The sequence below is a fragment of the Zonotrichia leucophrys genome, chromosome 25 (assembly GCF_028769735.1).
Source record: "Zonotrichia leucophrys gambelii isolate GWCS_2022_RI chromosome 25, RI_Zleu_2.0, whole genome shotgun sequence".
Classification (NCBI taxonomy): Eukaryota; Metazoa; Chordata; class Aves; order Passeriformes; family Passerellidae; genus Zonotrichia; species Zonotrichia leucophrys.
Genome location: NC_088194.1, coordinates 1,288,520 through 1,301,723, shown reverse-complemented (window position 1 = coordinate 1,301,723; position 13,204 = coordinate 1,288,520). Strand labels below are relative to the sequence as shown.

General features: G+C 51.9%; 1 protein-coding gene across 1 annotated transcript; it reads right to left on the bottom strand.

The window, feature by feature from the left end:
• Positions 1–596: 596 nt before the first annotated feature.
• LOC135457707 (ras-related protein Rab-11A-like) lies at positions 597–12,971 on the bottom strand. Its single transcript, XM_064732421.1, has 6 exons — positions 12,889–12,971; positions 6,160–6,281; positions 5,176–5,249; positions 4,137–4,330; positions 3,408–3,488; positions 597–2,798 (listed from the first exon to the last, which is right to left on the bottom strand). Exons 1-6 carry the CDS (start codon positions 12,926–12,928, stop codon positions 2,659–2,661), a joined length of 651 nt encoding a protein of 216 aa, XP_064588491.1. The 5' UTR covers positions 12,929–12,971; the 3' UTR covers positions 597–2,658.
• Positions 12,972–13,204: the final 233 nt, after the last annotated feature.

Sequence of the window (13,204 nt, the reverse complement as noted above, 5' to 3'; positions counted from 1 at the left end):
GCATCGCCACGCCAGCTCCGTGCCCCTTCCATTCAAAGTCCATTCCCTAGTATTTTTATTTTGTGTTTGCTTTTTTTTTTTGTTGTTGTTGTTGTTGTTTTTTTCCTCTTTTCTTTTAACATCATAGGAAACCTGTAGTCGGGATTGTTACTATTGGAAACCGATCACATGTTCCATCCAGGTATTTTCATCTCTCTCTGGCAAAAATAAAGGCCTGAGAGAGAGATATAACCGAACATAGAAGTAGAGTTAGGCTTGTTGTCTGAGTTTTGAGGCATATAGTATAATGGGAGAAGGAAAAAAAAATTAAAATAAAATAAAATAAAATTAAAATAATGATGTTGCACAACTTGTAGAAAACAAAGAAGGGAAAGGGTTAATGTATTAAATGTGCTAAATTACATTAAGAACTTAATTTTATTAAAGTATTATTACTTAAGAAACTTGGTGTCTGCTCTTGATTTGTGTCTGTTCACACTTTAGGAAGGGCCAGGGCAGTGGGGCTGAACCTCCCTCTGCCTCCCCTCCTGTGTGTCCCACCAGCCCCCTGCTTTTGGCAGCACTTCTTGGGGTTCATTAAAGCCCCTGTGAGATGAGGAACCTCCCAAGGCAGCTCCTTCTCCCAGAGCTGGGGATAGCAGGTCCCACATCTATGTCACATTTCACCCTTTCCACTTCTTCATCCCAGCAGAAAACACCCAAAAACTGGAAAGCCTGGATTAAAATTGTTGCCAAGCCCAAAAGTGCCTCCATGAGTCCATAAATGAACCCACCAGCCCTGTGCCCCTGCGTGATGGCACATCCCATGGCAGAGGGGCCTGAGGGACGCTTGGCACAGCCCTGTCCCTTTGTGGAGCAGCATCCCTTTTCTCCATGCCCACCTCTCCAGCCCCTGGGGCTGACATCACCTCTTGGCACTGTGCTGTGGGCAGATGGTGTGGGAGGAGGGAGGTGGTGCTTGGCACTTTTTTCCACTTTTTTCCTGCACGTTTCCAGGGCTTTTCCAGCTGAGGTGGGCATGGGGTGAAGCACAGCCACCATCCAAGCTGGGACAGCCCCCAGAGCTGCAGGCAGAGCCAGGGTTTTACACCAGAGCCAGCCCAGGGATCAGGCTGCCTCTGGAGGGGCAGTGGGTGGACAAAAAGGGGCACCCCTATGATCTAGCTGCTTCTGCACCCCATTTGTGCATCCCTGTGCTGGCACCAGGATCCAACCTGTTCTAATCCTGAATTTCAAGCTCTCCCCTCGAGCCTCCCAGCAGGACACAGCCATAGCTTCCTCCCAGCCCTCCTCCTCCTCACCCTCCATTGCCTGTGGGTGCTTCCCTGCTGCCCCACTGCTCTTGCCTCAAGGAGAGACCTGGCAGAGAGAGAAGAGATTCCAACAGCAGCTTTATTTGGGGATTTTGCCTCAATTTCTGTTTCATTGACAATTCGTGCCCCAAGGGGGAACCACAGCCCAGATCCTCCTGGCACAGCCAAGTGAGATGCAGACACAGGGGGCAGCTGTGGAGAGAAAGATCCCCCAAAACCCCACTGGCAAGGGCCACACTCGCAGTACTGGTCAATGGGGCTGGCCTTCCCACATTCACCCCATTGATTGACACCTGCCAATCACCCTGACAGCAGCACGGGGCTCAGCAGGGTCTGTCCCAGTACTCTGGGGGGTGGCTGCTGTCCCCAAGGCAGGGGACAATGCCACTGTCACCCTGCTCAGCAGGCACCCCATGCAGTGGTGGCATGTCTCCAGCCACAGTGGCCACACACTGGAGCAGGACAGGGCCAGCAATGCCAGGGGGACCTCGAGGGGGTCCCCAGTGCTGACCCTGGCTCCCCCACAGGGTTCTGTGCAGAGGGACCATGTGCACATCATCCCTGCCCTCACCCCAAATCCCTGGTGTCCCCTGTCCCCTCCTTGGGGGTCCCCAAAGACCCCCAGTCCCTGCTCCCATCCCTCTCCATGGAGGAGTCACAGCTTTTCCCTTTGCTGGGGTCACAGCACAAACACAGAGTCACCCCCACATCCCTCTCTGGATGACCCCAGCAGCACCCAGAGACACTCCCAGCTCTCAGGGATGCAGGGCTGGGCACAACAGAACACATCACTCAGGCAGGAGAAGGATGCACCCATTGTCCCCCTCCACACCCACCCCTGCCCTCACCCCCAAATCCCTGGTGTCCCCTCTTTGGGGCTCCCCAAAGGCCCCCCAGCTCCTGCTCCTATCCCTTCCCATGGAGGAATCACAGCTTTTCCCTTGGCTGGGGGAAAATTCACTCTCAGGGATGCAGGGACAGGGCACTGCAGGACACATCACTGCTGGCTCCAGCAGGCAGGAGAAGGAGGCACCCAGTGTCCCCTCCACACCCAGGGTGTCACCAAACAGGGACTCAGCACGTTCAGGCTTGCTCAGTGCCACCCAGTGAGCATGCCTGCAGGGCTGAAGGGAGCAGGGACACAGGGGATGGCATGGGGAGAGCGGGGACACCCTTCTGCTTTGCCTCTGCCCTGTTTTTGTCAGTCCTACACAAATACCGGCAGAGCAGCACAAGGGCAGGGGGATGATGCACAAACAGCAGGCAGAGCTCACTGCCCTGCCCAGAGCTGCAGGCTGGGGATGCCACCAGGGGCTGGGGGGCACGGTGGGGGCAGCCCAGGGGCTCAGATGTTCTGGCAGCACGGTGCCTGCCTGCCCTCCTGCTGCGTGGGCAGCACCTGGATGGGCTCGATGGAGGTGGAGGGGCCAAACTCGGACTCTGGCTGTCCTGTGATCTGCCTCTGCGACACGATGTGGTAGATCTCTGCCAGAGAGAGAGCAGAAGGGGAAATGTTCTTTAAATAAGTATTTCAGTGGGGGATCTGCTCCCTCCTGTCACAGACATCTTTTCATTAAAAATCCTTTCTTTAGGATTTTTCCTCCTGAGAAGCTGAGAGGCCTCAGGAACAAAATGTAAACAATGATTATCTGCTGCTGTGGGATGCAACAGGTGCATCTGTGATTAGCCCATTTTAATTGTTTCTAATTAATGGCCAATCACAGTGAGCTGGCTCAGACAGATCGTCCAGCCACAAGCCTTTGTTATCATTCCTTCTTATTCTATTCTTAGCTAGCCTTCTAATGAAATCCTTTTTTCTATTCTTTTAATATAGTTTTAATATAAAATATATCATAAAATAATAAATCAAGGCTTCTGAAACATGGAGTCAGATCCTCATCTCTTCCCTCATCCTCAGATCCCTGTGAACACCATCACACCCTCCACAAACACACAGCTGCCCACCTCTCCCCAAGAAGGGCAGCAGGATTCCAACCCAGACCCCACTCAGGTCCCCAGGGGTTGTCCTGAGAGGCCACAACGTCCAAAGCCATCTCCACACTCCTTTCCCTGCCTTTCCTGGCTGCCCCTTACCCGAGAGGATGTTGTGGAAAGCCGTCTCCACGTTGGTGGAATCCAGAGCAGACGTCTCAAGGAAGGACAGCCCATGCTTCTCTGCAAGAACAGCGTGAGCTCAGGTGGGTGCCAGGATCTCCAGCCAGACGGGAATGGAGCAGGGAAGGGCCAAACGATGCCAGGGGGGCCTTGAGGGGGTGCCCAGTGCTGACCCTGGCTCCCACACAGGGAGCTGTGCAGAAGGACCATGTGCACATCATCCCTGCCCTCACCCCCAATCCCTGGTGTCCCCTATCCCCTCCTTGGGGCTCCCCAAAGGTCCCCACAGCCACTGCCCCATCTCTTTCCATGGAGGAACCACAGCTTTTCCCTTTGCTGGGGCAGTCACAAGGAGGGGCTGCACAGGATAGGGGAAGATGTAGGGGGATAGAACATAAGTAAATAAAGGTGGTATAGAAAGTAATCTGACCCCCTACAGAGTTGCAGCTGGGTTAATTATTATTATTATTATTAATAATTATTTAATTATTAAAATCAGGAGCAGGCCTGATTTTAACAGGCCACACCTGTAGCCAATAAGAAGAGTGTTATAAAAGAGTGGATTGGTTGGTGGAGGGAAACTGGACTCAGTTCGCTGCTGTGAGGACAAGGAAGAGTCACTAGAGGAGCTGCCTGTGAGAAACATGAAGGAGGTGCGAAACTCTGCCAATATGGAACCCTTGCAGTGTAATGACAACAGGAAGATACCTGCAAAGCTCCTGGCCTCGTCGGTGGGCACAGCCCTCAGGTGCCTCAGGTCACTCTTGTTGCCCACCAGCATGATGACAATGTTGGCATCGGCGTGGTCCTGCAGCTCCTTGAGCCAGCGCTCGGCGTTCTCGTACGTCAGGTACTTGGCAATGTCATAGACCAGCAGGGCCCCCACTGCCCCTCGGTAGTACCTGGGGGTCACACACATCTCTTATCAAAAATCCTTTCCTTAGGATTTTTCCTCATGAGAAACTGAGAGGTGTTGCTGGCAGGGGGCTATTTACAAATCACAAATGGGATGGGGCTGCTGCAGAACGTGCCTTGAACTGTTTTATTTTCCAGCATCAGTCTCATTCCATGGTTATGACAATGGGAAGATGACAGCAGCTCACATCCCAGGCAGCAGACTAAGAACTTAATGTTACAACTTACTTTATAAGTTTCTTGACCAATCACACAAAGCAAAAGCATATTGAGTTAATACACAGACCATTGTTCTATTTGTCCTTGCTTTTCTACAGTTTAAATATTTTTTCTGCTGACCTATCCCACGGCTGCTGCTTAGCTCCAATCTCAGTTCTGCTGTCCCTGAGGCCTGCCTTTTGCAGCTTTCCCAAAACCCTCTGATTTTGTGGATTCCAACAAGAGGCTTCAAGAACAAAATGTAAACAATGAGTATTTGCTGCTGTGGAATGCAACAGGTGCATCTGTGATTGGTCTCATGTGGTTGTATCTAATTAATGACCAATCACAGTCAGCTGGCTCGGAAACTCTGAGCCACAAGCTTTTGTTATCATTCTTTCTTTTTCTATTCTTAGCCAGCCTTCTGATGAATTCTTCTAATCTTTTAGTATAGTTTTAGTATAATATATATTATAAAAAAATAAATCAAGCCTTCTGAAACATGGAGTCAGATCCTCATCTCTTCCCTCATCCTCGGACCCCTGTGAACACGGTCACACCTGGGCACAGGGAGGGGACAGGGTCACAGCAGGGCCCCAGGCAAGGGCTCCAGGGGATGGAGAAGGAGACTCACGCGGAGGTGATGGCGCGGTAACGCTCCTGCCCGGCCGTGTCCCAGATCTGAGCCTTCACTGTCTTGTTGTCCACCTAGGGCACAGATATGTTTTATGAAAAATCCTTTCCTTGGGATTTTTTCCTCCTGAGAAGCTGAGAGGCCTCAGGAACAAAATGCAAACAATGGTTATCTGCTGCTGGTAGCCTTTTAAGCTAAAGAAAGATGGTTTCCCCCCTGTTTAATGATATGCCTCAACTAAACCCCAGCCTTATGCTCACTTCATGACTCACTTTCTCTTTAATTATCCAACCCAAACTTCTGTCATTCGTATCAATAAAGTCCCCTCTAGCAAACCACCCATCACTCCAAGCACTGCAACCTGAACTTGACCATGCAACAGGTGCATCTGTGATTGGTCCCATGTGGTTGTTTCTAATTAATGGCCAATCACAGTCAGCTGTTTGCACTGTCTCAGTCAGACACAAGCCTTTGTTATTTCTTCTTTTCCTATTCTTAAATAGCCTTCTGATGAAATCCTTTCTTCTATTCTTTTAGTATAGTTTTAATATAATATATTAAATATAACATTTAATATAATACAATATAATTATAATATAATAGTTATATATATAACTATATATAGTTATATATACTTATATATATAATACATATTTAAATATATAAAAATATACTTATATATATTTAAATAGAAATATATTAGAAATAAATATACATATTTATCTCTAATATTTGTATAATATTTATAATGTACTATTTATATTAGAAATATAAATATTATATAAATATGATATATATAATATATAAAATATTGTATATACTATATAAATCTTATCTATTATATAATATTTATATGTCTTGTATTTATATTTATAATATGGATATATTATATTATACATCATAATTCCTTCTGAAACATGGAGTCAACATTCTCATCTCTTCCCTCATCCCAAGACCCCTGCAAACACAAACACCACCACACACCTGGATGCTCCTGGTGGCAAACTCCACCCCGATGGTGCTCTTGCTCTCCAGGTTGAACTCGTTGCGGGTGAAGCGGGACAGCAGGTTGCTCTTGCCCACCCCTGAGTCCCCGATGAGCACAACTGGGTGGGCACAAACAGAGGGTCAGCTCTGCCAGGCAAGGGGAACCCACATCCCACAGCCTGGCAGGGATGGGAATCCCCCATCTATCCCCACACCTCCATCTCATGCAGGAGGAGCTGCCCCCAGCCCTCCCAGCAGCATCACTGCTGCCTGTAAATCCCCCTTGAGAAAATCCCTGCCATCGCTGGGACATTACCAGAAGTGGAGGGGGTTGCATCTAACCCCTAAAAAAACCACAACCCTAAAAATAAAACAAATTCTATCATAAATTCCTCTCTCCGAGATCTATGGCCTGAAAACCCATTGTTATAAAATTTAGCTACAGGAATGCTAAACTCTCCTCTCCTTTCCCCCTTCCCTCCCCCTGCGAGATGGGAAAGCACAGATGATCTGCACTGATGTACCCAAAATGGGCAGAAAAGCAGGGTCAGGAGTGTGCAGGGAGAGCCAGGCAGAGCTGGGGCTCCTCTTGCCAACCCTGAGTGCCCTCCAGCCCTGAGGGCACACTGGAGGACTTTTAGACATGGTTGGAAAGGAAGCATCCTCCTCCTCTGCTGCAGCCCATGAGCTGGGAAGTCCCTGGGTGTGGGTTAAATGCACTTTGTGCCTGTCCCAGATCAGGCTGGGTTCCTGTAAAACCCGGTGAAACAGGCTCTGGAGGAGCTTTATCACACACCTCCCCAGTCTAGTTTGTTGAGTTTATGACTCAACAAGTTTTGGTTTTAATTTTTAAGTTCTTTCTTAATTCCTTCATTGCCTATCCTGCTCATTGCCCAGGTGCACTCAGACACTTTACCCATCTGTGGGACACATCTCCCCAGTTCCCAACTCAATTCCCAGTTCATGGGACAGGAGGGCATTCCCAAATCCCTCCATCTTCCCTTCTGAACCCCCCATTCCAAAAACCCCAAAATTTTACTTTTTCACCCTGTGACAAACTAACTATCATTCTTCCTAAACTCTCATGACTTGTAAATCTTCACATAAAGTTGGTGATTTTCTCCACAGGTTAAAATGAAAGGCACAAGGGTCGGTGGCTTTGTGGCAAGGTCTCTGAGCCCCCTGGCAGGGGCTGGAGCCCTCCAGGGAACCCAGAGGAGTTTCCTGGGATCCGACCATGGTGGTCTCTGGAGTCCTTAAAAGAACAGGAGAATTCAGTTTTCAATGCAAGGGCAGCTCATCCCTTCCAAAGCAGGAGCAAAGTCAAATGGAAATGCAATGTTTTGCAAAGGGGCTTGGATTAGTGCTCCCAGGGTCCAGCAGCTCTCCCCCATGAGACAAGGGAGATTGTCACAGCTGGAAGCAGCATCATCCCCAGTTCCACTGAGGTGGGAGCATCAGCAAAGCACAATGCACATCCCAGCTGTGCAGTGTCCCCTCCTGTGCTGCTGCAGGGGCTCAGAGTGGCTGAGGAGCTGCTCTGGCCATGGCTGCTCCTCACACCCTTCCCTGGGGCCCTGTGAGGAGCTCCAGGCTGTTTCCATCCCTGCAGTGAGGACAGAAAGTGCCAAAGGCTTTTGTGCCTGGGCTGGGGGATGCTGCTGCAGCTCCTGGAGCCATTCAGGCCCAGGGACAGGGGGCTCATCCCCCCACAGGCTGCAGCACCCACCCTGCATCCCTGGTGTGCCCAGGCCCTCTGGAGTCTGCCCTGGGGCATTGTGGCACTTGAGATGGGGAAGCAGCTGCTCCATGGCCTGGATAACTCCTTCCCTCTGCTCCAGCTCGTAGATGTGGCTCCCCTGCATGGTGCAAAGCCTCCTACACCAGTGCAGCTGACAAAACCCTCAGGCTGGTGCCAGGAAACCCAGCAGGAAACAGAGCAGCTCTGTGGGATCACTGGGGGAAGCTGGAAGAGCTCAGGACAGCCAGTGAAGGAGCCAAGGGCAGCTCCTCCACTGCATCACAGAGTGCTTGGGGTGGATGGGACTGCAAAGCTCATCTCGTTCCACCCCTTGGTTCACCATCCCAGGTTGCTCCAAGCCTGTCCAGCCTGGCCAGGGACATTTCCAGGGATGGGGCAGCCTCAGCTTCTCTGTGCCAGGGCCTCAGCACCCTCACAGCCAAGAATCCCCTCCCAATATCCCATCCATCCCTGCCCTCTGGCAGTGGAAAGCCATTCCCCCTTGTCCTGTCATTCCATCCCTTATCCAAAGTCCCTTTTCAGCTCCCTTGGAGCCCTTTTGGCACTGGAAGGGGCTCGGAGGTATTTCCAGAGCCTTTTCTTCTGCAGGCTGAATATCTCCAGCTCCCCCAACCTGGCTCAGCCCTTGGAGCATCTCTGTGACCTCCTCAGCTTCTTCAAGGAGCTCCACACCTTTCCTGTGGTGGGAGACCCCCCCAAAGTGGAGCAGAGGGGCAGAATCTCCCCGTGTCACGGACATCTCTTATGAAAAATCCTTTCCTTAGGATTTTTCCTCCTGAGAAGCTGAGAGGCCTCAAGAACAAAATGTAAATATTGATTATCTGCTGCTGTGGAATGCAACAGGTGCATCTGTGATTGGTCTCATGTGGTTGTTTCTAATTAATGGCCAATCACAGCCCAGCTGGCTCAGACTCTGTTATCATTCTTTCTTTTTCTATTCTTAGCTAGCCTTCTGAAACACTGAGTCAGATCCTCATCCCTTCCCTCATCCTCAGACCCCTGTGAACACCACCACACCCCTCACCCTTTTCCCAGCTGCTGGGGAGAATTCTCAGCTGCTGCCACTGCAGGGAGGTCTGAGAGCACCATGGCAGCCTGGACTGCCCTGGAAAAGGCAGCAGGAAATGCAGGCCAGGTTCGTTAGCACTTTCCCAGCTCCGAAGTTTTGGTGTGAGCTTGGTTTTTTACCAACAGGAAATTGCTGCTTCCCCAGCCCAACTGTCACAGTGCCCATCCTGGCAGTGCCACCATGCCCCAGGGCAGGCTCCAGAGGGCCTGGGCACACCAGGGATGCAGGGTGGGTGCTGCAGCCTGTGAGGGTGATGAGCCCCCTGTCCCTGAGCCTGAATGGCTGCAGGAGCTGCAGCAGCATCCCCCAGCCCAGGCACAAAAGCCTTTGGCACTTTCTGTCCTCACTGCAGGGATGGAAACAGCCTGGAGCTCCTCACAGGGCCCCAGGGAAGGGTGTGAGGAGCAGCCATGGCCAGAGCAGCTCCTCAGCCACCCTGAGCCCCTGCAGCAGCACAGGAGAGGACACTGCACAGCTGGGATGTGCATTGTGCTTTGCTGATGCTCCCACCTCAGTGGAACTGGGGATGATGCTGCTTCCAGCTGTGACAATCTCCCTTGTCTCATGGGGGAGAGCTGCTGGACCGTGGGAGCACTAATCCAAGCCCCTGAACATTGCATTTCCATTTGACTTTGCTCCTGCTTTGGAAGGGATGAGCTGCCCTTGCATTGAAAACTGAATTCTCCTGTTCTTTTGAGTACTCCAGAGACCACCATGGTCAGAACCCAGGAAACTCCTCTGGGTTCCCTGGAGGGCTCCAGCCCCTGCCAGGGGGCTCAGATACCTTGGACCTTGAAGCCCAAGGCCCCTGCACCTTTAACTCATGGAGAAAATCACCAACTTTATGTTTAAAATTTACAAGCCACAAGAGTTTAAGTATAATGACAGTTTGTCACAGGGTGAAAAAGTAAAACTTTGGGGTTTTTAGAATGGGGCTTCAGAAGCCAAGATGGAGGGGTTTGGGTGTGCCTTGTCCTCCTTCTTTCTTCTTCTCGGCCTCCATCTTCTGGGTGATGGTGGCACTTTTGGATTGGTTTAAGGTAGAAACTCACTGTCTAACATAAGTGATAGGTATCGGGAAGTTACTGTGAATAATGTACACATAGTTTTTAGTATAAAAAGATAACACGGCCTCAAGGTGGTCTATGTGCCATGAACTGACCTGCTGGACAGACCATAGCAGGTCAGAAAAAGAATGTTAGAAATAACAGAGAATAAACAACATTGAAAACCAGAACAGAAGAATCCTGACTCCTTCTTCGATCTTGGGACTGGGAAAAAGAGACTTTCTGATACCTCGGGGTTATCTCAACCACATAAACCCTGAGATCTTGGCATTCCTGGGCGGGCAGCTGGGCTGGGCTTGGGATGATGAGCTCAGACCACTGAACATCAGAAGCTCAATCCCAGCCTGGGAAGAGGCACACCATCAGATAAAAATTCCTGAGCAGACAACCTGACCTCTGCCAAGACAAGTCGCTTCAAGCTCGACCCAGAAAGGAGGAAAGCCCAAAGCACCTGGGACCTCCTCACCTGTGAGCTGCTGGCCAGGACAACCTCCAGATTGACCAAGCTTTTGGTGGGAGAGGTCAAAATTGAGAACATGGGGGTAGCAGATTCCCAGGATGCGCGCTGATGATGCAGAACCCGTAAGTCAGAACAGGGGGGTTTTGTCCCGTTTCACAGACACGGCTGGCACAGACATATTTTATGAAAAATCCTTTCCTTAGGTTTTTTCCTCCTGAGAAGCTGAGAGGCCTCAGGAATAAAATGTAAACAATGGTTATCTGCTGCTGTGGAATGCAACAGGTGCATCTGATTGGTCTCATGTGCTTGTTTCTAATTCATGGCCAATCACAGCCCAGCTGGCTCAGACCCTCTGACTGAGCCACAAGCTTTAGTTATTCATTCTTTCTTTTTCTATTCTTAGCTAGCCTTCTAATGAAATCCTTTTTTCTATTCTTTTAGTATAGTTTTAATGTAATATATAGCATGAAATAGTAAATCAAGCCTTCTGAAACATGGAGTCAGATCCTCATCTCTTCCCTCATCCTAAGACCTGCTCACACACAGCAGAGGTATCAGTGGGGTGGGACACCCTGAGACCCAGGAGGGGGTGAAGAGCCTGTGGTGAGCTGCTCCCAGGGAAAGAACAACAAGGGATGGACAGACACACGAGGACCATGAGCTGAAGGCGCCTCAGAGCCACGTAGCCGGCACAGCACCGGGTGGGAAATGCAGAACAAAGCAGCTGGGGGAGCTCCTGCCTGGGCATCCCCGTGCAGCCACCACCCAGCATCAGAGTTTCCCCCAAGCAGGTGCCAGAGTGACTCCAGGCAGGAGGATTTTCCTGGGCAGCAGCCAGGGGAGGTGTGCAGGGAGCCAGGGGCTGCCAGAGCGTGGCTGGCTGGAATTACGTCCTGTGCTGGCTGGAATTACTCAGGGCCTTGCAGGCAGGCCTGAGTGGGTAGGCTGACTCACAGGTGAGCTCACAGCCTGGATTTTACAGCTCAGGAGGCTGCTGTGGCATTGCCAGGATGTCCCTTTGCTTCCCCAGCAGTGCTTTGGCCACAGCAGAGCGCAGGGAAGCCTGGAACACACAGGGTGCCAGGCAGAAACGCCAACGTCGTGTCTCCAAGGGTCTGTCCCTGTCTCCCACCCTCCCTGGGCACAGTGAGGGTGGGGGACAGGCTCTTGGAGCTGTGAGGTCAGAGCATGACCAGCACCAGGAAGGGTCCCTGGATGCTCTCCCTGCACTGCAGCTGGGGAGCAGCAGGGCTTTCCCTCCTGGGGACATCACTCAGCTGGGCTCCCTTCACCCAGCACCGCAGAGCAGAGCACCCATGGGTGCTCAGGGCCTGACACAGCACCCACAGAGTCCCACGGAGCAGCCCTCCCCAGCACCCTGCCATGGTCACAGCCACAGTCACAGCCACCCTGCCACCCTCCAGGGCACTGCACACTCGGGCTGGGGCTGCAGCCCCTCCTCAGGAGCCAAGAGCAGCTGTGATGAGCATCAGGACCACAAAACACAGGAGCAGCTCCAGCAAACCCTCTGACCCCCTCAGCCTCAGCAGCACCCACCCTCCTGCACAGCACAGTGAGACACCACAGCAAGCCCCCCTCCCATCCTGTGAACTGGGAGCTGAGTGTTCTATCCCAATACAAGCCCCCACCATGAACTGGGAATTGAGTGTTCTATCCCAGTACAACCCCAGCTCCTGTCCCATTAACTGGGAGCTGAGTATTCTGTCCTAGTCAAGCTCCAGTCCCCCATCCCCTGGACTGGGAATTGAGTGTTCTATCCCAGTATAAGCTCCCTATCCTATGAACAGGGAGCTGAGTGTTCTATCCCAATACAAGCCCCCTCCCTATCCCCTGGACTGGAAGCTGAGTGTTCTATCCCACTCCAAGACCCCATCCCATAAACTGGGAGCTGAGTGCTCTACCCCAGTCCAAGCCCCCACCATGAACTGGGAGCTGAGTGTTCTATCCCAGTCCAAGCTCCAGCTCCTGTCCCATGAACTGGGAGCTGAGTGCTCTATCCCAGTCCAAGCCCCAGCTCTCTGTCCCATTAACTGGGAATTGAGTGTTCTACCCCAGTACAACCCCAGCTCCTGTCCCATGAACTGGGAACTGAGTATTCTGTCCTAGTCCAAGCCCCAGTTCTCCATCTCCTGGACTGGGAATTGAGTGTTCTATCCCAGTACAAGCCCCTCCTCCCATTCTATGAACTGGGAGCTGAGTTTTCCATCCCAGTCCAAGCCCCCCATCCCATGAACTGGGGGCTTGGTGTTCTATCCCAGTCCCAGCCCCAGCTCCCGTCCCACACCAGGGGTGCCCGCAGCGGGCTCATAGCGGGCACGGGCGCAGCTGGCACGGGCAGCAGACCCACCTTTGAAGAGATAATCGTACTCATCGTCCTTGCCCCGCATCTCTCCCAGCTCCACAGCCCCGCTCCCACTGGGCCAACTGGGATTTCCGGCCCTTCCCAGCCCGGCCCGGGGCTGTCCCCAGGCACCCATTGGTGGCCACAGCCTTTCCTGCTCCGCACCCATTGGCGGCCAGGGCTGCCCGTCACACTCAGGTGTGCTCACCTGGCCCAGGTGAGGGGGCAGGGACACGGCAGCGCCTGTGTGCGCTCCTGATGGGGACAGCGCGCCCTGCACAGAGCCGCGGGTGTGACACCGAGCGGGGCTGGTGCAAAGGGA